Raw genomic sequence first — 22,444 nt, 5'->3', positions numbered from 1 at the left:
TTCACTTCCCATCAGGGGCCGGATTAGCATAATTTAAGCTCTATTCTGTGCCTCCTTGAGGGGCTTTGAGGGGGTTGCACATTTTCAAGTGCTTTATGGCCCTCGGCTTCAGCCTTCTTCAGTGCTGCGTCAGAGGATGTAGTCTAGACCCACACCAACTTGCTGAACAAATAATTTCACATCCCTTAGGGGGTGATATGAGGTCTAATGACTCAAGACATCCAGGAGACATTAAAATACATATCCTATAAATGACAGTCATCTGGCAAGGGCAATTTTGGAGTTTCAATCACGTGTGTTGAATACCTGTTTATTTATTGGCAGGTCTTTGGTGGACTTTCGAACTCCATTTCCAAGAATCACCACCCTGCAATGGGAGCACCACTGTGGTTTAGGCCCTGGACTGCTTCCACCCATCTGATAGTCTGGTCTGACCACAACTGAACCTGTAATATAAGAAACATATCAATCAAACCTACAAATCATGCAGTTGCCAGAAAACTTCTGACAAATTACATGACTAAGCTTGTATGTTTTGACAATTTTTGTTGTCCTTTTAAGTGAGTTGCATGTACTGTTTTACGAATAGGTTGAAATAAATTCAACTTGCAATGAGGTAAACAAAGATGTCTAGTCGTTTACCATTACTGTCTGTTAAGACGTTTAAAAGACCTTTGCTATACTTACATAGCTTTTTAAAGAACTTGATCTAAACATTGGAAAAAGTGTTGTTATGTGTGTGTGAAGTGCATTTAATATTTTTACTGCTTAAATTTTTATCTAAGCACAAACATGATGTTTTAAGTACATCTGAAAGAAAAAGTGCTGCAAGTTTTGTTAGTGATGCATGTAGTCATGAAATCTCTAAGACCCCAAACAGAACATAAGGATTAAGCAAATTAATTGCAATGAATTGCATTTATAATTCACTTCTGTCATTAAAATATGAAAATGTATTTGAAATCACAAAAGAGAAAATGTATTTGAAACTAAATAAATTGAGCACTTCAAGCAACCACGTTGAAGAAAAATAAAAATCGATGTTGATTTTGTGCTCTGATTTAAAAATACATATGAACATTATTTTGAAAACGGCCAATAAACTCAACAGATAGTACCTCACAATTGGGGGTCTGTCACTAAACCATTTGAGAGAAACATTAAGTACTTTAAGTTTCTGCTAAATGCAGCCATGCGATATTGACAAGCAAAGTCAATAACTGCATTTGTTTGCACCTAGTAGTCTGTTGATGTGGGTGAAATGAGTGCTTGTCTTGTTTCACATATACTTACCTTCAATGAATGTTTGGTGTGATAGTGGGGCACCTGGTGGTCTGAGAAGCCTCATACCAGGCTGTTGGTGGAACAGAGCATTTTGAGGGGGGACCCTAAGTTCACTAAACATGTCTATTGAGCTGCGGTGCTCTTGGCCTGGTGAGCGAATCACCTCATAGTTCCTGGGTATGGACACACAAAGCATGTTCGCCAGTGCTGACACTACTCCTGGTATATTCTGGGAAACAAACGGACACATGGTCAGAGGTGAGATGTAATCATTCTTGCTTTAAACAAGTATTTACTGATATAGAATGGATAATATAACTGCAGGCACTCACATGTGTTGCCAATGGGTTCAGAGTAACAGATACAGACACCAGGTCAGTTCTTAAGCATGTAGAGTGCTGTCCAAATTGTGAAGCAAAGAAATTGCTTGGTGGCTCTGTCTTGACTTCCCACTGCCTGCCTTCAGAACCTATAGGGAAAAAAGCAAGGTTTTGTTAGTTGACAGTATCCAGCTGTGCTCCAAAACCTTATGCTGCCCTGTTGCATACTTCTACCTATTTAGGCAGCAACCTTTTATGGCACAAATATTGCTGCTCATGTAAAGTACACAGAAGACTTGACTCAAAGCTGATTTTAATAGATTTTTTTAACAGCATGTTGAAATGATGAGACAGCATATTGCTGAGACGGGAACACTGGTATTACAAGGAATTGGAGAAAATGGAATGTTTGTTTCCAAGATGGCTACAAACTGAACTGACTTGTTTTGAAAGGGACTTTGGTAAAACTCTAATAAGCACAAAAAACAATAGTACACACCAGTATTAAACCATGGTCTATAGAGAGCGCAATAGGACAAAAAATCTTTGAAGTCCACTTTTACGGTCTATTTCCAACAGTTAAAATGAAAAATAAATGCATAATCCGCTCCACAAGATATGTTTGTTTATTATACCATCTGGATGCTCAAAATTGATCGGGTGAATGCACATTTTAAACAGCTTATTGTACACGCAAGTTAATCGCCGTTCTAAACGAATGCGCTGCTGCATTGTAACGCACATACATACAGCTCGCACATCACGTACGGATTGCGCGCACAGAAACATTAGCAGAAATGTATTGCCAACACTGTTCTGTGATTTATCAATAAAATAGCTTAGAAACTGTTATAGCATATATTTATTAGAAACTAAAACCCACAGCTGCACTATTAGTAGAGATATGCTGCCAGGTAGAATGAAGTCACACGCAATGGCTCTCTCACTAATGCATTCATATAAATTTAATCTTTACTGTGCTACTTTATCTGAATCTGATTTAGAACGAGCAGAAATCTGTGAGAAAAATAACGACCCAAAGACAAAAGAACTGATAAAAATAAGCTGTTATGTAGGAGCAATAGCCTTGTGGGCAGCGCTGTGTCATATGCCATAGCTATATACAAGGCAACCTGTGTTCAAGTCTCAGCTCGATGTTCAGGCTTATTTGTTCATTAATGATATCATCAGTGGATTTAATTGCATAAATGTTAACTTAAAAAAATCGTTCAACCCCTAGTATTTAATTAATTATATTTAGCAGTTTTACACATGCAGTTGTGCTGTTGTACTAAACATCGGCATGGCTATGATTCAGCCTTAGGACTCGAGTCCTCAGGTTTTCCAGCAGTGATGATATTCAGTACAACAGCATGACATATGAGTATTGCTTATCCAATGAGATTTGTGTAATGCATTGTAGCATTGTAGTGAAGCATACATCCAATTTTGCTTCATAATTCGACCAAAATTAGAATGCAGAATTAGTTATGTCTGCCTTCTGTGGCGGAATGGATGCCTCCCTATATTCACTCACCCCGCCACATCTCTTAAACAGCTTTCGCATCAACTGTGTGCCCATGATGTATTAAAATGTTTTCTCAGCTGGTGGCTTACTAGTTTTATTTGTCTCTCCCATTAGTTTTTTTTATTTTTATTACCGTTACTATCCAGTATAGGAATGACTGGAGAGACAGCAGGGGATGGTGGCTCCTCTTTAACTCTAGACAGATCTGGATAACGGCTGATCTCCATGCCAACCACACTCTCAGGAGAAGATGATGGGACAAAACTGTCTGGAGTGTCCCTGTCCACACAATGCTCCTGACCCCTATTAAAGACACACAGAACCATTATATACACATTGACATAAAACCAAAATGTTATGGTCAACAATGGGAAGTCTCAGTGTCAGACAGCTGACCTATGGATCTGATGCATATTGCACACAAAAATGTGTCAAGAGCAGTCTGAAAAGTCAATAACGTTACAATGAAAGCTTTTGAAGAACTATTTTTTTGTAAGTTTCATTGCATCAAATCTAAAAAAAACAAAAAACATCTGTAATTAAACTAGATATCTTTGGCACAAATATTGATTTTGCTTGGCCCTCAGTGTCAGACATTTAAGATTCATTATAACCCGCTTTATAATGAAATTGTTTTCTGGTCACTGAACACATCATTCCTCCTTGTCTAAGTAGGGCAGAATAAACAATGTTATGGGCTAGGATTTTTGTTCATGGCCAAACGATTGGCTACATGAGACTAGAATAATGTGTAAAAGCCCTGAAAACCTACCTAAGTTCTTCCTGGTTGTTGTGGGGTGGAGTGGGAAGCGAAGCAGGAACATCAACAGTCTTTGGGCCCTGAGTGATGGTGTGTCCCAGCAGGTCATCTTCAGCTTTGAATGGAGCAGTGAGCTGCTTCTGACCCAAACTTTTAGAAACTAAAGAGATGTAATCACAAACAAATAATGTTAACCAAAGAGTATTTTTTGGCTGTATAGCTAATGTATAATTATAAGAAAAATACCTACACTATTACATGACATCTATATGAAACATTTAATATTTTCTTGTCTATTATGAACTATAATAAGTATTTTACAGGTAAGTTATTAGCCAAGATTTAGTATGTTCATTAACTATTTGAGATTTCAATGTTGTTCCCTAATGTGTGTATGGGTTTATATCTTTTTTTCTCCAGTAAAAGGATGTGCTAAACCTTTAGAAAAGGTCAAACCGATGTCATCTAATCCGACTAATCGCACGTTTATATTAATTTAATTACTTAAATATATGGGGGATGGAGTATATAGCCTATTCCGTACTCAAGTGTGCGCATAAAGCTGGCCGCAAAGCACCGTAATGATTATGAATGTGTCTGAAAAAATAGAAAGGAGGCATTTTAATTGTTTATTAATAAACTAGTGTTTTCTGAGTCAGTGTCGGCTGCAAAGATGAAGTTGACGATGCTGACTCGCCATCTCCGCAGTATAGTGGACATGCCTTTAGAAAGAAATGCAACTTTCATATGGATTACATAATCAGAGAATATTTGTTTTCGATTTTTTTTTTAATCTTAAAAGTAGACATTTCAAGCTTACTATAGACATATTTCTCATGTCTGTGAGGCAAGTAGCATATACGCTGAGTTTCGGTTTATTTTTGTGACGCACTCCAGTTCACAGAGACCGAGACGGCAGAAAGCGTATCCTGTTTGATTTTATTTATTTTACAAAAGCACATGTGAGTTTATACAAATAAAAGTAGTTTAAAATCATGCATTGCTCTTCTCTGTATGACCAAAACTGACGGAGTGTTTCCGCTGTTACCAGGAAAAAAATACAAGTGATCGCGTCGGCACCTCCATGTCATGCAGTAAATACGCGCTAATACTTTAGCTTCCACACTCCGCACGAACACTTGGATATTGCCCAATAATAGCACACATTTATCTAGATTAATGTTAGAGCGGGCAGCCAAGTTACTTACATTTCAAATGATAAGCCATATTTGAGGTTGATGGATGATAGGCAAACATTTGGATTTCTTGCTCGACATACTGTAATTATAAGAACCCGCTGTTAACGATCTGTCCCTCATGGGCGTGACTTCCACTTCCTGCAGAGTTTTTTTTCTGCAACTAACCGACTAATAAAAGTTTGGTCGACTAAGCCTCTTCTCTTCGACTATTAGGGGGCAGCCCAACTAAATATAAATCTTATCTCTGAATGCTGTACTTAGTAAACTTTTTATCTAAATGATTTCAAACGATTTATACTCTCATGCTTACCCATAATTTCTGCCTTCTTGGCCAGTTCCTCTGCAGTGGCAAAGCCGTTCAACAGCTTCTGCCTGGCAACAGGTGGCGGTGTGGGGGGCAGTGAGGCAGGAGGTGTTGGAGGATTGCTAAGATTGTTTTGCTACAAGCACAAACAAAACACTTTTTTTTCTTTCTTTTTTTTTTTTTTTTTTTACATAACTACAGTATAGCAAAAGAACATAAGAGGACGTAAAAGCCAAACCTTATAGATGAGTTGCGAGTAGTAATCAGGTACTCCATCCAATGATGCACTTCCAAAAGATCCAGAGAGCCTGTTCTCACCGTTCAACTGCCCACTGCCATACAGGGGGAAATGTGCAAAGTTTACCCTGATCAAAGGCTCCATCAGTGGCAGCATAGAAAGCTGCTGTAAGGATGAGAGTGAAAGAAACATGAGTTGAGTGAAACAGTACAATACATGCACATGATGTCCACAACCAACTTACTGGCTGATTTCAGTCATAAGCCTCACTAAAGTTTTAAATGGGTTCTACAGCAAATACCACAAGTGATGTCAGCACTGTAGGTAAGCTACAATTAAATGACTTCTAGAGATGATTATAATAATAGGTAAAGTCTACACATCAGGTGTATACATCTCAATTATAATTGTACACTGTACCCTTCACTATAGATTATAGGTCAACAAAAGTGCAGTACGTAACGATTATTATCATAATGATGTACTGTATATTTTGGGGTATATAGTAGTGGGTGTTTACCTGCTTGAGCTGAGTCATCAGCGTGTCTGTGTTGGTGTACACTGCTTGTCTCTCTTCATCGTCCTTCTTCCTCTTTTTCCAGCGTGACGGCGGTTTCTCAGCCCCATTCTTTGGTGTCCGCTTGTTGCGTTGTTTTCTCTTGCTTTGCTCTGGCACTGAAGGCTCTAGATCTGGATTCCCTGTCTGGCTGTTCATGCCACTCTATAGACAATAAACAACTCTTTCAGCTCCAAATATAAAAGAGAGAACAGGACTAGCTAATAAACAAACATCTACCTTCAACAATTTGATAATTCTGTATTTTGCAAATGCTACTTTTTTGACATCTGACATTATATTAAAAAAAATTGCATTCTTAAAAATGAAGAGCTGAATGTTAAATTCAAAGCTGGACAGATTATTCTTTAGATCTTTAACATATTTAAACATCCCATCATTTCATGCCATTTCATCTATCTACAATTTTTTACATGTTCAAAAATTATGATTCTTCACTCTGGTTGTGTAGGGAGGTAGCCATAGAGCTCTTACCAAAGAATCTGTGCTGTCCAGTCTTAAAGATCCTTTGCTATCAGTCAGGCCCTCTTCCTCTGATTGAATACTGTCATTGGACATCTGATGTATGAGAGGAGCTGAGGAAGGAGGAGGGGTGCTCTTGTTCTTCAGAAGGTGTTTGAGCAACTCATTCCCAGTGTCCCCTTTAGTGCTCTGAACTGGACTCTTGGATGCTGGGCTGGGGGAGATGATCTCATTGCCCTCTTCTGTCTTTACTATACCAGTTCCTCCTGCACTATGGCCAATCATTGCTTCTCCTTCAGCCTTCTGGCACACACTGGCTTCTAACTTTTCCAGCTTGATATCACAGAGAAGGCCTCGCTCTGCCTCCGAGCCCACGCTGGACTGTCGCCCAAGTGGAGTACCTCCAGAAAGTGGGTCTTGGTCTAAAGCGTCTTGGTCTCCCATGATGGCAACACTGCGTGTTGGTGTGGATGAGGTGTCTGATACACATGGTGTAAGTGGGGCAGTGATATCAGAGTGAGGTGTGGAAGGAGTTTTGACCGAATCTGCATCATCATCCCGTTTCTTCTTTCGGCTCCTTTTCTTTTTGCCCTTCTCCTCAGGGATAATGTTGGAGTAGAGCTGGATAAGGGACTGTCCTGCCCCAGGGAAATTAGGAGGTAAAGGAGTTGTGGAATCCATACCAAATGAGGAAGTTTCACCTCCACCGTGGGGTGGCATTCCAAGCCCTCCAAACCCAGGTGGACGTGGCTGACCTGGGGTGAAACCATGCATCATGGGGTTCTTAGGCTGAAAATTAGAACTTCTATCTGGGCCAAAGGAACCATTCCCGGGCATAGGCCTGCGCTCGCCACCTTGCAAAAAGGCTGGACCTGGACTCACAAAATCTAATGGCATATTTCCTTGCTGAGGGAACATTGCGCCAATTTGCTGTGGTTGTTGTTGAGTCCTGGGTGTCTGCATGAATTCCTGTGACAGGTCAGAATTATAGAAGGGCATCTGGGTAAGACCATCCCCGCTGTTGTTGGGGCCAAGCCCCAAGCCCTGCTGCTCCAGCTCTAGCCTCTGCAATGCCCTTTGTCTCTCCACTTCCTGCATGAGTTGCACCCGCTGTTTCTCCTGCTGCTCTCGAAGGCGCTCTCGACGCTCCCGCTCCTGGAAGCCTTCGCTAAATGGATTATTATCATCAAACTTCACGTGAGGGGCACTACCACTGGCTCCTCCACCATTACCTCCAGCTACAGTGCCAGGCTGCCCAGGTTTACCTCCTGGAACCATAGGGGAAGGTGGCTGTGCCTGGAGAGGCTGGGCAGGGTTAGGTAGTGGCATCTGAGGGGGTAGGTGAGGTGGCATCCTGGGTCCAGTCATTGGTCCAGTAGCACCGGGATGCCAACTTGGCACGTTGGGCATGCGAGTAGGCTTACCAAAGTGGGGTTGTTGCATGGGCAGCATAGGACCCATCATAGGCTGGCCCATAGGGGGTCCACCAGGCATCACTGGAGGGGGCTGTCCTTGCATTCCTGGCATGGCCTTTATTGGACCCATCACAGCAGGTTGGAGGCGCTGTTGCTGTTGTTGCTGCTTAACACGGTATTCCTCGATGAGCTCAGCATGTTCTTTCTGTTGCTTCCGTATCTAAAGAAATAATAGAGGGACGGATATGTGTGAACACAAGATATAATCCTGTTTATATAAATAAAATTAAATTAAATAAAAAGTTTACAGTATAACAGTAGGTTAGTGATAATGTCAGAGAATAAATCAGGAACTGAGCTCCGCTGAGGCCCAAGATGCATTGACGTGCGGAAAGGTTACAACAGTTAAAAAATAATTAGAGGGCAAACCATCTAAGACACAGGTCTCATAGGTCTCTAGAACAAGGTTCTTTAACATGGGTTCATGACCCCTAGGGGATTGAATCTGAGATTGTTTTCAGAATATTGATGTTATTTATACAGGCTTTTTTAAAATTAAAATTCTCATTTTTTATAACTGCTTTAGTTCAACTGTTTATCCTTTATTTTATGTTTTAGAGATTCACTTATTAAGATGACTTTTAAAAGTGTAATATGTAGAACACTGTCTTATTGACTGCGGTAATTTTTTCCAATAATTGCTCCCTATTACAGACAATACTTTTTGACCAAAAGTTGTTCGCCTATTTGGCACCTCGCAGTCCTCTTTACTGACAGACCTAGTACAAAGCCACAAACAAAAATTTATATTAAAATTAGAAGCTATAGTAAAGGAATCCTTTACTAAAATATTATTAATTTTTTAAGTTCAAAACTTTTATCCATGTTCTTTTGTTTTCAAACTAATTTATTAATAGATTGCCAATCCGTAGCCGTGTAAGCGGGATAATGTACATCCAGCCGGTTGTTCTCTTGGGGGTTATTCTGAGAGAACAACCGGCTAGATGTACATTATCCCTTACATAATCTATTTATTAAGAATTAGTCTATAGTTAATTTATAGAATGAAAACCATTTTCTTTTTTCAGCTACAGTAGGTCTATTTAACAGTAGCATTCAAAAAATAAATGAAGCACTGTTTATTTTATTTGTCTACTATGGTATTTGTCATATTGTTTGTAATTTGCTTTTTTGCTTATTTTTTAAAAATATAAAATTAAATTTATATATATATATATATATATATATATATATATATATATATATATAGTGTAATTATAAAATTGTAGTTAAAAAAATATTAAATGACTACATCAGGTCATCCCAACCTGTTCAGAATTGCAAAAGGTCAGCGAAAGTTAACATGATTGATACTAATGTCAATGTCGCAAACATCTCTGTAACATCCACACTGGCATGCAATTATTATTATTTTATTTAATAAAGGGGAGGGAATGGTCAAAAAGCAGGGCAGAAACATGCTGGTCAAGTGAGTTTTATGTTTTTTTTAAATTAATTTATAAAACAATGAATTGTAAGTGTTCTGTCATATTTTTAAATTACATTTACTGTTTTAGTTTTTTTTTCCTGTGGTATCGATTCAGAATTGGTATTGAGGTATTTTGGTCTGGTATCGTATTGAAGTCATAATTTTGGTATTGTGCCAACACTAGTATAGGCTTATGTTTAACTTTATTTTTGTTCAAACAGATGCTGTATTAAGAAGTAAATAAAGTGTTAAATGAAAATGTCTATGAAACATCTGTGTATTTGGCAAATATTGCATTTATTTCACTTCAGCTGTGGTAAAGTATGCAAACACAGCGTGAGCGTCACTACGGGAACCAGAAAGTGTCTGACTTCACATCTCTGTTTTCAGCTCCTCCCCGCCTGCACGAGGCAACTCTTGCCGATCGGTTACATCCAGCCGCAGCCGATGTCAAACACACCTATTGAGTCATTAAATCATTCATTCAACTTATTCATACGAAAGGACCAATTTATTCAGCAACAAAACAGCTGTGTTACTCAGAGATGTAAAACAGTTCTGTGACTTTGTTTGGAACCATTTTTGTAGGTGAAATAGAAAAAAACAGGCAATACAGTGTCTAAAATAGAAGTCCCTTAATATTAACTTCTTTATTGAACTGTTGTATAAAATCAATATCACATTTGTAACTGTGCTGATATTTGGGGGAAAAAACGGCACACTTCACGTGATATTGCTTAACTATATCATATGATATAAACATAAAAGACAAAAACTCATACAGGGGCATCTTTTGCCCAAATATCTTAAATTTGGAGGCATTCTAACTGCATATTAATAGACTATATCAGGCAGTGAAAGCGTGCACTCTGAATGTGCACACGCAGTAGTCTAACCTACTAGGCTCTCTCGCAGTGTATGCATGGACTCTCTAGGTGTGTTTTTGTTTGGTTTTTGCAGAGAGGCACATCATATTTTAATGTCATCTTGAAACTAATTCCTAAGGTTTAGGCCGGACTGCCATAATTCCTTTTGGATGCAGCAGTGATGGCTGAAACAAGAATCCATCCAAATCCATTCATAACTATGTTTGGAAACCATAAACTGACGTAAACTACAACAAATCCATTTCATAATTATTCAGAGAAATAGGATTTCAGTGACGACTATTTGTAGTGCAACATCTTACACAAATTTGGCCGTTAACATACAAATGAATGCATGAAAGACATTTCAAACTTGTGTTCTGAACATTGCCAAAGGTATTCTGGTGGTGGTCTGGAAAGTGAGTAATGCACTGGTAAAACTTTAAAGATACTGTTTTACTATGTGCTTTAGATTAGGCAAATGAGTTCCACAAGGGGAACGAAGGGTGGGTCACACTGTGTGTGCCATCTCTGATGCAGCACCCAATCATAGGACTGGAATGGAGAAGGGCCAAATTGCAATCTCCTCATCATCAGAAAGGGATAAATGTTCCTTTTAAACAGACACTCCTTGTTCTGATTCTCAGGCCATCAAGTGAGACATTGACAGATACAAAGTTCTGAATCTCCTGCCTGAGTGGTGGGAGGCAATAGCAGATACAATGTTCTGAGTCTCCAGTCTGCCAAGAGAGACCTTAACAGATACAAACAAGATCTGTGTCTCTGGCCTGTGAAGGAAGAGACAGCAACAGATTCCATGCTATAATTTTACAGCTTGTGAGACAGCAAGAGACACGACCATATTCTGAGGCTGTGGGAAAAGAGACACACAACATCCAGAATCTTCATCCAGCGAGACAATAACAAATACAGCATGTCTCGAGTCTCCATGCCAGAGAGACAAAAGCGGATTTACAAACCTTCGCCGCAAAGTACTTTTGTTCCAGACGGTTAGGGAACTTCTGAACAATACTTCAAGGCCACATCTGTGTGTTCCAGATTTTAGAACCCTTTTACTGTTCCAGGAGATTCACATACCATTATTCAAGGTTGTTCAAATGGATTCCCGCTTCTTTCCCCACTACATTGTTACCCAGCACAACCGGTGGAAGAAGTCACCACCACCGCACTGCATGTAATGTAAATATCACTTAACCAAATCTCTTTCCAGAGACCCTGAAACTGTTGTATATTATCAGTATATGTTTTTCTAAATGACATTACATGTTATATAGCTGATGCCAGTTAATATCAAATAATGTTTCATTTGTTTGTTTGATGCATAATAAGGTTATTAACCTTATTAGTTTCAGAGAAACAACAGTTTATATTTACATAAGATAATGTAACTCTGCGACAGTAACATTCAATGTAATCACTTACATTTTATGCATCTTATGCACTTTATTATGTTATTGTTCATGTTATTAATTTAGTAGTTGTGTTAGTTATCTTTTTGTTGTTAAAATCTGTTTTACTAGACTTGCATTCCTTGTGATAATAATACAGTAAAATGCTCTACAAGTTATCCAATATCTCACAATATCCCTCTAATTTACATAATTGTTATTTGTTCAACAATATTTGATTGTTCTTTAATGTCAAGGTGAGACTCATTAGTAGTTGCCCCGCATTTAAAGGAGGAAAGAGTCATAGGACACTTTTTCACTCACCTTAGCTAACGTGTGGCTAAAACATATTTTGGAACCTCTACGTCTGAGAACCTCTGCCTCATCTTTTCTGCTTAAATGCGTAATGAAAATCTACAATAAGGAAACTTCCTGATTTAATATAGGCATGGTCTGTACAATAACAGTTTGTCTTGGATTCACTTTAAGTGGTATGTGGGTGAGGGGGTGGCTCTTAAAATTGAGTCGAAAGTTGATTGGTAGGCCCAATGTGTGAACTGCCCGATGTCATTTTTTAACTCAATTGACAAATGGAGAAAGAATAGCATTTGGCAAAATGACAAAGTAAGCAATTGGCAAAAGGACACAAAAAAAAAAAAAAAAAAAAAAAACAATTAAGATTTACCACATATTAAAACATGACTTAAGATGGCTTAAACTATTTGGGTGGATGATTTTATAGTTATCCTCCTTTAAATAACTATATTACCTGTTCTAGCTGCTTTTGAACCACACTTTGCTGTTCAGTCACATGTTTCAGCTGTTCTGCATCCTCCTCTGGGAACTCCCGTCCAGCTTTTTTTGCAGTGCGCTGTTTTGCAGAGAGAGCCTTTTTAGATTTCCTATGGGCCCCAATCTGGTCCTCTAAAAACTTCTGCTGCATTTGAAGAAGCTGTTGAGTTTCCTGAAGCCATTCCTCATATTGTTTTCTCTGAGAATCATCTGAAAAATAAAAATACATATAAGATTTATGGGATGTCCAGCCTCAATTGATTTACTTTTACAGTGATTACAATGATAAAATAACACTTACTAGTCAACTCATTGTTAACTACTGACAAGAGAGAGAGAAAAAAAACCCCAACTTACTAACAAACCCTGGTCCAAAGTTAGGGGGATTGGGTCTAGCAATCTGTGGTGGCAACTTTCCATCCTAAAAGGAAATCATTGTACATGCCATTAGAACAGGTTTAATGCTGGTGAGAAGAGGAAATAAGACTAAAACCCGTGGACATACCAAAAAATGTTGTGAAAAACCAGCTGTATCTGGGGCATGTGATCCTGGAATCTGTTGCACTCTGCCACTAAGGAAATTCAAGGAGTATTCAACACAAGGAAATGTATCACTGACCATTAAAAATAAACCACTGAAAACTACATGTGGTAATTTTTAGTTAAAAGTAAATAATTAGGCCAATCAAGTTAATAAAAAGCTTTTTGTAATAGTGCAGTAATTGTTTAGAGGAGGCAATTTACATAGTAAAGTGTTTACCTGTTCATAACTATGGGTGCCATACCCATACTGTTCTGTACCATCACTTTGTTGATCCCCTTTAGAGCTACCATCTTTGCCTTCATGATTGGATCAGTAATTGCATCAAAGTCTACAAAGTAATATAAATCACCACATAAATTACAGGATCGCGATTTGTATATCACAATTATATTCACATTTCAAGTATTCAAGTTACTGGAGTAAAAAACAAACAAACAAAAAAAACAAAAAAAACATAAGCCTACATTCTAAATATTTAACATTCAAGATAAGCTTATATTCAACAACTGTACAATAACTACACATATAGGACTGCAAGATAAGAGCTGCTGACAGTATAGAATCAAGTCAAGATTAAACCACATTATTAACAATGTACAGGTACAGTACAACAGCCTCAATTAGTCTATCAATTAGTCTAAGTGGAGCATAGGCTTACCGATGTTAGGGAAAAAAGGGTCATTTGACCGTTGCCGAATCATGGCCTGCATCTGCCTTTGCTGTTGTTGCTCCTGCCTCTCTTGATCCAGCAGATCTTGAAGAAGAAGGGGCTGCTCATCTAACAGAAGAGGTCTGTTCTGTTGACTTTGTTGCACTTGAGACCCCTGTTGTCCTGTGGCCCCTGGATTGAACATGCCCTGTTGAGTTTGTAGGTTTAAGGAATGGGGAACAGGCTGCTGACCACTAACTATAGGCAGGTTCAGATCCACTTGCTGTCCTTGTGAAGCTCCAAACCCTTGAATTGGTACCTGCGGGTTCCCAGACTGCATCAAATTTGGGTTACCTAATATTGGCCCTTGGGTTAGAGGTGGATCTACTCTGTGCCCCATTGTTACTCCAGGGTTTATCCCGTGATCTTCGGGTTGTCCTCGCAGCATCACCATACTCATGTTTGAGTCAAGATTTGTCTGGGCATCAGGGTCACCAGAGATGGGAGAAATTATGGATTCACTCCTAGTTTCACCTAGCTTTTCCTTTATCAACAGGCCTGACAACACTGGAGCAGATCCAGGATCTGCACAAGACTCCTCAAAAAGAACAGAGACATCATCTTGACCACTTTTACTACTCATGGGCTGATGGTCATCCACTGAGGTTCCAAAACCTTGGCTCTCAGTTTTGATAGTTCTTTCAGACTGAGAATCCAGAAACTCTTTTGACAGACTTTTTTCTAGTTTGACATTACTAGGACCTTGTATGGCCTCTGATTTAGGTTGAGCTGAGGATATACCTTCACATCTGGAATTTCTTTTTTCAGACAAGGCCTTCTGAAGATCAGAGGTATCCCCATGGTCATCTTCTATGTGATCACTCAGATCAAGTTCTTCATTAAACATGTCTTTTTTGTCCCCAAGGTTCTCAGGATCTGCATAAGCAATAAGATCAAACTTTCCAGATTCCAGAAGATCATCAAGATGAAGGTCATTTGTTTCCAGGTCTAAATCTTTGCCATCATCTGCATCAAGGTTCAGGTTGTCCAGGTCCTCATCAACCAAGTCTTTGACCTCCACATCATCAAGGTCCTTCACAGCAGAGTCATCCGTTTCTAGCTTCTCAACACCATCACTACATGGCAATGGGATTTCCTCTGTTGGTACAGATGTTGTGACAGGGAGTAGTGCAGATTCGCTGGGAGTAACTGAATCCCTACTGACCAAATGGCGAAGTGGTACTGCCAGTGTATTCTGTTGTGTATTTGTATGGTGATGCAGATTATCCATATTAGCTGAAGTCTGCATGTGACTGACTGATCCTTGACGTGAAAGGCCCAACATCGGATCCATTATTCTGGGACCTTGATTTCCTGTAAAGGCCATATTTTGGACTCCCATGAAGCCATGAGGGGGTCTCTGGGGATGATTAGGATGATCCAAAGCATTAGGTGGCCCAAATGGTAGTCTGACTCTGTTCTCTGGAGCCCTGTGACAAAGTTCAATAAATGGTTGACCCATTATATTATGTTGTTGCATTGAGAGGCCACGTGGTGTAAAATGCTGGGGAAGGCCCATCTGATGATTACTGCCTATTTGCCTAGCAATGTCAACAGAAAGAGGTCGTTTCATATGTGGTGGGATATTGTCAACCATTGGTCCACCTTGTATCTGGTGAGGGGGCCTGATGAACTGTTCTTGGTTTGGAGCTCCAGGAGGAAATCCAAATCTGGAAGGAATTAGGTTTCAAGATAACTTGAACATTAAATTAATTACTAGTTTGACAGCACAATTGATAGAGGAAAAGCACTTACCTTTGTCCTTGCAGTCTCATGCCCATGTTGTTCAGGTCTCTGGGTAATGGCGGCCGGGAGCACTGGGGTTCATCAGACATGGACCCATGTTGATCGGCAAGGAAAGTTCCAGGAAATCTTTGTCCTGCATTAATTGGTGATGATCTCATAGTACCTGGATATGGAGGTGGGGGTCTACCAAAAATATCCTTCTGAGGTCCAGAATCGTCCTGTGACCAATGCCTTGGAGTCCCAGGTGCAGCAGTAGCAGTTACCTCCAGGAGTCCTTTTTCTAGTCTGATTGCACTTTTCTGCTGCTGCTGTTTGAGAATTAACTGCCGTAGTCTTTGGCGCTAAAAAAGAGCAATAAGAGTAAACAATCAATATTACATCATTAAAAAAAAACAGAAAAAGGGATAAGGAAATATTATCTAATGGAAACCATACTTAATATGTTTTCAGACCTGTTTCATTTTCTCTTCAGTCTCTCCAAGTGGTGGTTGCATTGTGTTCTGTGAATCTGATGGGTTGCCTTTGTGTACTGAAACATCATGTGACAATCTTTCCCCTGTTTGTGAACATGGGGTGAGTGAAGCTTGTTCAAAAGGATCATGAATAGGTGTCTGGTTAGGATTTGTCTGTTGTAGGGAGAGACTTTCATCTGAAATCACAGGATGTTTGGGGGTTTGAGAATCAAGGGCACAGGGACGAGCAAATGGGTCCTGCATCCTACTTTGTGCTTGATGGCCAAGTGGATCTGTTTGATGGGCCACAAAGTTTAATCTAGGATTTGGTCTGGAGAAGGCTTCTGGGCCAGCTCCTGGATGTGGGGTACCAGGGGGTTGAGAATATGGGTCAGGAAGAACTGGCCTTGGTGTTCCTGGTGATTGATCATAAGTTTCATTTTTGACTGGCCTAGGAGTTCCAGGAGGCTGTAAGAAGGGATCTGAGGATCTCTGACTACCTGGTGATTTAGGGTATCTCTCTCCCGGAAAAGGTCTTGGAGTACCTGGCATCTGAGCATATGGATCAATAGCATGAGACGGAGATTGTCTGCGACTATTAGGTTGTGACTGAGAAAACGGATCAATTGTTACAGTTCTAGTTGTGGATGGATATGGATCAGAGTGTGGTCTTGGGGTACCAGGCATCTGGGCATATGGATCATGAGGTCTTGGAGTACCAGGAGGCTGAGCGTATGGATCAGGCATTTGTTGAGGGTAGTCTGGTCTAGGTGTAGATGGTGCCTGTGAATATGGATCTCGTTGAGGGTGTCTGCTCATGGGCAATGGTTGGGCAAAAGGACCTCCTTGTCCTGGATGCATCATTCTGCCCTCATTACTGAAACCATCTCCCATTGATGGATGGGGTGTTAGAGGCTGATGTGAATAAGGGTCAGAGTGTTGAATTTGAGAGAAAGCGTCAGACGAGCCCCTTCTCATGCCTTGCTGCCCTGCGCTGAATGTGTCTTGCTGAAACTGGGAAGGAGGCATGGGTGTTTTGAACACTGGCACAGATCCAGACTCATTACTCCCTGGAATAGGTGTTAACAGTGGCCTAGAGTAGGGGTCAGAGAGAACCATGCGGCTATGGGCCATGCGCTGGTACACTTCCGATCTTTGCCCTGGCCTAGAAAAATTGTCTCCAGGTATGACACTACTAATGAAGTTTCGTCCTTGCTGCTCAGATAATGGTCCTGGTCTGGGTGGACACATAGGTTTCACAAACGGGTCTGATGGTCGAGGTGTGTCTGGAGGCTTTGCATAAGGGTCTGTGCTGGTGGATGTTGGAGACCCAAAGGATTCATGAGCTGGTGAGGGCCTATTCCTTTCTTGAACGTCAGACAAAGAACCTCTTCGAGGCGTGCTTGACCCAGATGGTGGTGGCCTGGGGGTTCCCACCATTTTACCATATGGATCCCATGGAGAAGAAGGACGGGATCCAGATGATTCTGGTGAAAACATTTGAGGAGACTGAGGCTGAGATGAGGGTCCCTGCATGTACTGAGTGTCCTGGGTAGGGGTCTTTGCAGTGGATGAAGGGGGTGGAGGTTGGGGACGCAGAAATACATCATCTGTTGATGTACCCGATGTTACAGTTTCAAGCATCTGGAAGCCATCTTTGGAGGCCAATTCTTGCAAAGGAGAAGTGTTACCACTGCTGGTTTGAGTTGTCACTGGACTCTGACTACCAGATTCTGAGGTGTCTCCACTGAATTGCTGTTGTTGCTGCTGTTTCTGAAGTTGCTGCTGCTCATTTTTAACCTGTTCTAACTTTTGTGTGGCTTCAATTTTTGCCTGTTGTTTGCTCTTTTGTCTCATTTGCTGTCATGAAAACAAACAAAAAAGTAAAAAAAAAAGAAAAGAGAAAAAAGGTACCAGTTAGTTAAGTCAATGCACTTAAAAGACTGCATTATTGATTTTATATATTTTTTGTGCTGCCAACGTTAATGCATGTAATTATTTTTTTCCAGTTTAACGAGTTAAAATTATTTAACGCAATTAACGCAGCATCTGTTTTTTTTGTCATCATTTGGCTAGCGTTACATTATATGATCACGCTTTTATCCATGCAAATGCTTTTAAATCATTCAAGTGCGACAAGACAAAAAAGATAAACACGCTGTCTGTGAATGTCCTGACACGCACGACGCACAGAAAGACGTGCGCCAGAATTGAGTTCTCCTTCGTATTTGAACGAACAATAACACACATAATTATGCCAAAATGTCTGTTTTATCGAGTATTCTCATAAGAGCAGTCTTAAATAAGTTAAATAACGTCTTAAATGAACATAAAGAGTGTGAGGCCTGTGATATCCATGTCATGTGCAGCAGGTCTTAAAGTGACAGCTTTAATAAAGATTAATCTATATTTAATTTATAATTTATGCAGTGCAGACTGTTTGATAACTTTATTCCATTTCTGTAGGCTATATATCCTACCTGTTAGACAGATAGGAAGGGCACAGGTAAATATGACATTTATGTGAGGATTTTTTGAAGCCTAATGAAATGTAAAAGAATTATAGCTTTCAATTACACTGTAATGTTGAATGGCTATAATGTTTAAAATGGGGACATCAGTAGCAGTATTAGTAATAGTGATACTGGCCTTCATTCATAAAAATAGGCCATTGAACGATTAAAGTATTTAAAACATACTGTCTTTATGTTGTTTCTACATTAATTTGGAGTTTAACTGTGAAATGATTACATTATAAAATACAGTAGTCAACATCTGAAGTGGATCAAAAAAGTTAATCAAAGTTGTCCTAAGACAAGAACGGGTAATGTTCAAAATTCATGTATAACTTTGATGAAAGGTTGAGATCCACTTCAAATGTTGACTACTGTATATTAAAGGCACACTATGCAGTTTCCGTTTTTCTCAAACAGCGACCCCTAGAGGCGCTGTGGAGTACTTGTATTTAACGTTACTGTCATAAATACCACTCACGCAGAGCCGTCTCTGCACTCATCCGACCTGGTGTTAATTTTTTTTTAATCGATTGATAGCACTGATATATTTTTTTGTCTTCCTTTTTTTTTTCCTAGTGAACACTTTATCAGACCATATTTGTTACTGAGTGTTAGCAGATGTATGCCAGAACTGTACCTCAACCTGGGATCCTAACAATGTTGAATGTAAAGACTAAAAAGTATTAACTTATATGAAGACTTAAGATAACAGAAAATAACGCTACAATGACCACTGACATGCACACGCATAATAAAATATTAACATCATACTTATTTACATTTAACTTTTAAAGAAGCACTGACTAACACTGTTATTTCCACTTATAATGTCTCAAAGACTAAGATGCAAAGCTTTGTCATATGTCCAGACATACTGCGTTTCATTCTGAGAAATGAGCTAAACTATAGCATTTGCTGATCACATCAAATTGATTTCACATCCTATAAAATAGGATTCAAAATGGCTATAAAACAACATTCTGATTAAAGATTATATTGTACTGATCAGCCCAAGGTGAAAGCATTTTATCAGAGGTTGAGACACCCTGTTTTGCATCAAATGCAGATTTTGCATCAATCTAGCATTTACAATGAAACATCCGATGGGATGTCAATCACCTGTCTGAACTTCCACTCTTGTTCATGCTCAGATTCTTTGTGCTTGAGTGGATCCTTGAAGAGCAGCTCTGTGTCCATGGGAATGCTGGGATCAAAGGGATCAACTGGCTGCTGCTGCTGCTGTTGCTGTCTTTTCATTGTGTCATTAGACATCTGAACTTTGTTTATACGAAGGGCTGCTCGGTTGTCTCTCGCCTTTTGCTAGTGGGGTAGAGCCAAGTGAAAAAGTCAAAACTTCTGATGTACATACAAAACTATATATATTAGGATTTATGAGGCTTAATAAAAGAGCATCTTACCACATAAGGTGCCCTTTCCTGAGAACTAGCTTTCCTCCATAACTTTGCAATTTGCTTCACTCTAGTCGCCCAATCTGTGAAAAAATCAGATGGTTGGTCTCTAACTTGACTCTATTTCAAGTTTGCAAGTCTACTTGACGTGTATTAGGAAAATCCATTCACCTGGAAATTCATCTTGAAGGTTAGGGAAGTTCATATTGGTGTATAGAACAGGAGCCACAGTGGCCATTTCACCGAGCGTTTCCTCTTTCTCCCACTTTAACGTGCTCCTCTGAGCATTGGACATGGTGTCAGTCTCCACCTCTGGTGGAGGGACAGATCCAGGCACGGGACCAGGAGAAGCCCAGGGACCAATCACATCACCCCCAATCTGGCTGAATTTCTTCTCCCTGTAGTGACATATCAAGCAATTAAGTGTCTTTTTCATAAGCCACTGAAACTACAGATTTTTAAATGGAAATGCCAGTACCAATCTGTGTTACTCAAAATCAGAATTCACTCACGTCACATTTTCTGGAAAAGGCATGCGGTGGATGGAAGAGAATGTGCCAGACACTCCAGCTTCAGCAATCATGGGGTTCGGAATAATGTGTGTGTTTGGCCCCATCATGCCATTCATCATAGGCATGCGTGGGAACATTCCACCAGCATCTCCTGCAAATGAGACCATGGAGAAACATGCACTCACATAATGAGCTGTGTAGTTTACATGTGATACTCAAGCACAGTACAACATTACATCTGTGTGGTTTACTTGACTGTTCATATGAGGAGATGGACAACTTGATACCTGGGTTCTGGAGAGACATTGATGTGGCTGAGGCATTGGGGGCAGTGTTGGGTGGATGAGTAAGTTGAGGTGGCTGGTTGGCGCTTGGACTGAGCACTGCTGTGAATAAGTCTTCCACGTCCTTACCCTCCAGTTCTACACAGAATGAATAGAATGTAGAACATACATATTCATAACCAAAATACTTTTTGGTTACACTTTATTTTAAGGTGTCATTGTTACAGTGTAAATATATATTTAAGTACTGAGTAATAATAATTAACTACATGTACTTACTATTGTGTTAGGGTAGGATTAGGGTTGGTTTAGGGTTAATTGCATGTAATTATGCATAATTTACTGTTATTACTATGGTAAGTACATGTAACATATATAACAAGGACACTGTAAAATAAAGTGTTTAACAACTTTTTTTATTTGGTTGATTTTACCAACCTGAAAAGAAGAGATTTGGCAAATAATACATTGAATACTGTTAAAAGTTTAAATTGATGAATTTTTGTTGTCAGAGCATGACGCATCATGAATCATCAATGCATTTTTACATCTCTAGTTAACACTGCATGAATACAAACTGGTGCAAGACATTTTACACACCTTTCTAAACAGGAGAAATTTTCAGAAAATGAGTGAATAACATTTAAAACATCTGCTCTTTTGCAGAATGTTGTCAAAATATTTCAGGAAGCAACAAACCTGGAATTTTGTAGAACTTGCTCAGAATGGCCCCTGTAAACAAGGAAATATAATTATAAGTAGGCCAATAATACAAAACCCAACCTCTAGTGAAATATAAAGATGACTCAATATATCACAGCATAAAAAGAGTTAAAGCCATAAAGATGTAACCAAATACCATTTTTCATTTGCCAAAATCCCTTTTTCAGTTATTACATTTCAGTTTGCAAACAATAATCACAATTGACAAGGGAGAAAGGCTGCTAGGAAACAAAAAAAGAGAATAACTGTTTTGAGAAAAAATGCATGACTCTTACCATCAGAAACCATCTTGTCCAGCTCAGGACTTAGGATTACATCCAGAGGTTCCTCCTGTAGTGTCCTAGACCCTCGAGAAGAGCCAGGATGAGGGGAAGCTGACTGATCATTCGGTAGGGTGCCAATGTCCAAACCAGCTGGGAAGAAAGTTAAACAGCTATTCTCAAACTTAGTTTCTTAGCTCTACAACTTAACACAACAGTAACTCAATATCTGCCAAAAAACAGAGCTGTCATTCTGTAAGCGCCTAAATCAGAGATGATACGCAACCTATTTTCTACTGTGTCTGAGTCTTTGCTAAGATAAGAAAGTAAAAAAAAAAAAGAAGAAGAAAAAAAAGAGACTGAGGACTGACATTTCATGTCATGATAAAATGAGGAAAAGCTTTTCTCTCTCTCTTTCATCCTCTCAACTAACTCAGTTTTCCAAGAAACAGTAACCTAATTAGTGTTGCCTGCCCGACTGTGTGAAAGTGTCCCTTAAAAATGGACATTTTCATCGTTGCATATTTCCCATTAGAATAGAGCCTACTCAATAAAAAAGCAAGCATTGCAATGATTAATCATAATAAATGTTGTCATCAACATCAAAGAGTCAGCTGTTGTGCTTTGGAAAGCTTGGCAGTGTCAC

General features: G+C 39.5%; 1 protein-coding gene across 4 annotated transcripts in view; it reads right to left on the bottom strand.

The window, feature by feature from the left end:
• kmt2ca (lysine (K)-specific methyltransferase 2Ca) overlaps nucleotides 1–22,444 on the bottom strand; it is a 145,344-nt gene that overhangs the window by 7,099 nt on the left and 115,801 nt on the right. For 3 of the 4 annotated variants that reach the window (XM_084103256.1, XM_084103258.1, XM_084103259.1), the window contains 23 exons: nucleotides 21,814–21,951; nucleotides 21,515–21,547; nucleotides 20,819–20,953; nucleotides 20,532–20,682; nucleotides 20,191–20,417; nucleotides 20,029–20,102; nucleotides 19,730–19,930; nucleotides 16,095–17,954; nucleotides 15,652–15,983; nucleotides 13,846–15,566; nucleotides 13,404–13,515; nucleotides 13,149–13,215; nucleotides 13,001–13,064; nucleotides 12,621–12,853; nucleotides 6,685–8,307; nucleotides 6,154–6,354; nucleotides 5,634–5,798; nucleotides 5,402–5,531; nucleotides 3,905–4,052; nucleotides 3,266–3,435; nucleotides 1,617–1,753; nucleotides 1,294–1,513; nucleotides 307–446 (listed from right to left, as the gene is read on the bottom strand). In XM_084103256.1, coding sequence (XP_083959382.1) covers nucleotides 307–446; nucleotides 1,294–1,513; nucleotides 1,617–1,753; nucleotides 3,266–3,435; nucleotides 3,905–4,052; nucleotides 5,402–5,531; nucleotides 5,634–5,798; nucleotides 6,154–6,354; nucleotides 6,685–8,307; nucleotides 12,621–12,853; nucleotides 13,001–13,064; nucleotides 13,149–13,215; nucleotides 13,404–13,515; nucleotides 13,846–15,566; nucleotides 15,652–15,983; nucleotides 16,095–17,954; nucleotides 19,730–19,930; nucleotides 20,029–20,102; nucleotides 20,191–20,417; nucleotides 20,532–20,682; nucleotides 20,819–20,953; nucleotides 21,515–21,547; nucleotides 21,814–21,951 — 8,282 coding nt within the window. The remainder of the gene's footprint in view (nucleotides 1–306; nucleotides 447–1,293; nucleotides 1,514–1,616; nucleotides 1,754–3,265; nucleotides 3,436–3,904; nucleotides 4,053–5,401; nucleotides 5,532–5,633; nucleotides 5,799–6,153; nucleotides 6,355–6,684; nucleotides 8,308–12,620; nucleotides 12,854–13,000; nucleotides 13,065–13,148; nucleotides 13,216–13,403; nucleotides 13,516–13,845; nucleotides 15,567–15,651; nucleotides 15,984–16,094; nucleotides 17,955–19,729; nucleotides 19,931–20,028; nucleotides 20,103–20,190; nucleotides 20,418–20,531; nucleotides 20,683–20,818; nucleotides 20,954–21,514; nucleotides 21,548–21,813; nucleotides 21,952–22,444) is intronic. The other variant, XM_084103257.1, reaches the window with a different exon arrangement.

The sequence above is a fragment of the Abramis brama genome (genome assembly GCF_963993115.1).
Source record: "Abramis brama genome assembly, chromosome: 24".
Lineage (NCBI taxonomy): Eukaryota > Metazoa > Chordata > Actinopteri > Cypriniformes > Leuciscidae > Abramis > Abramis brama.
This window is presented reverse-complemented; position numbering and strand designations above follow the sequence as displayed.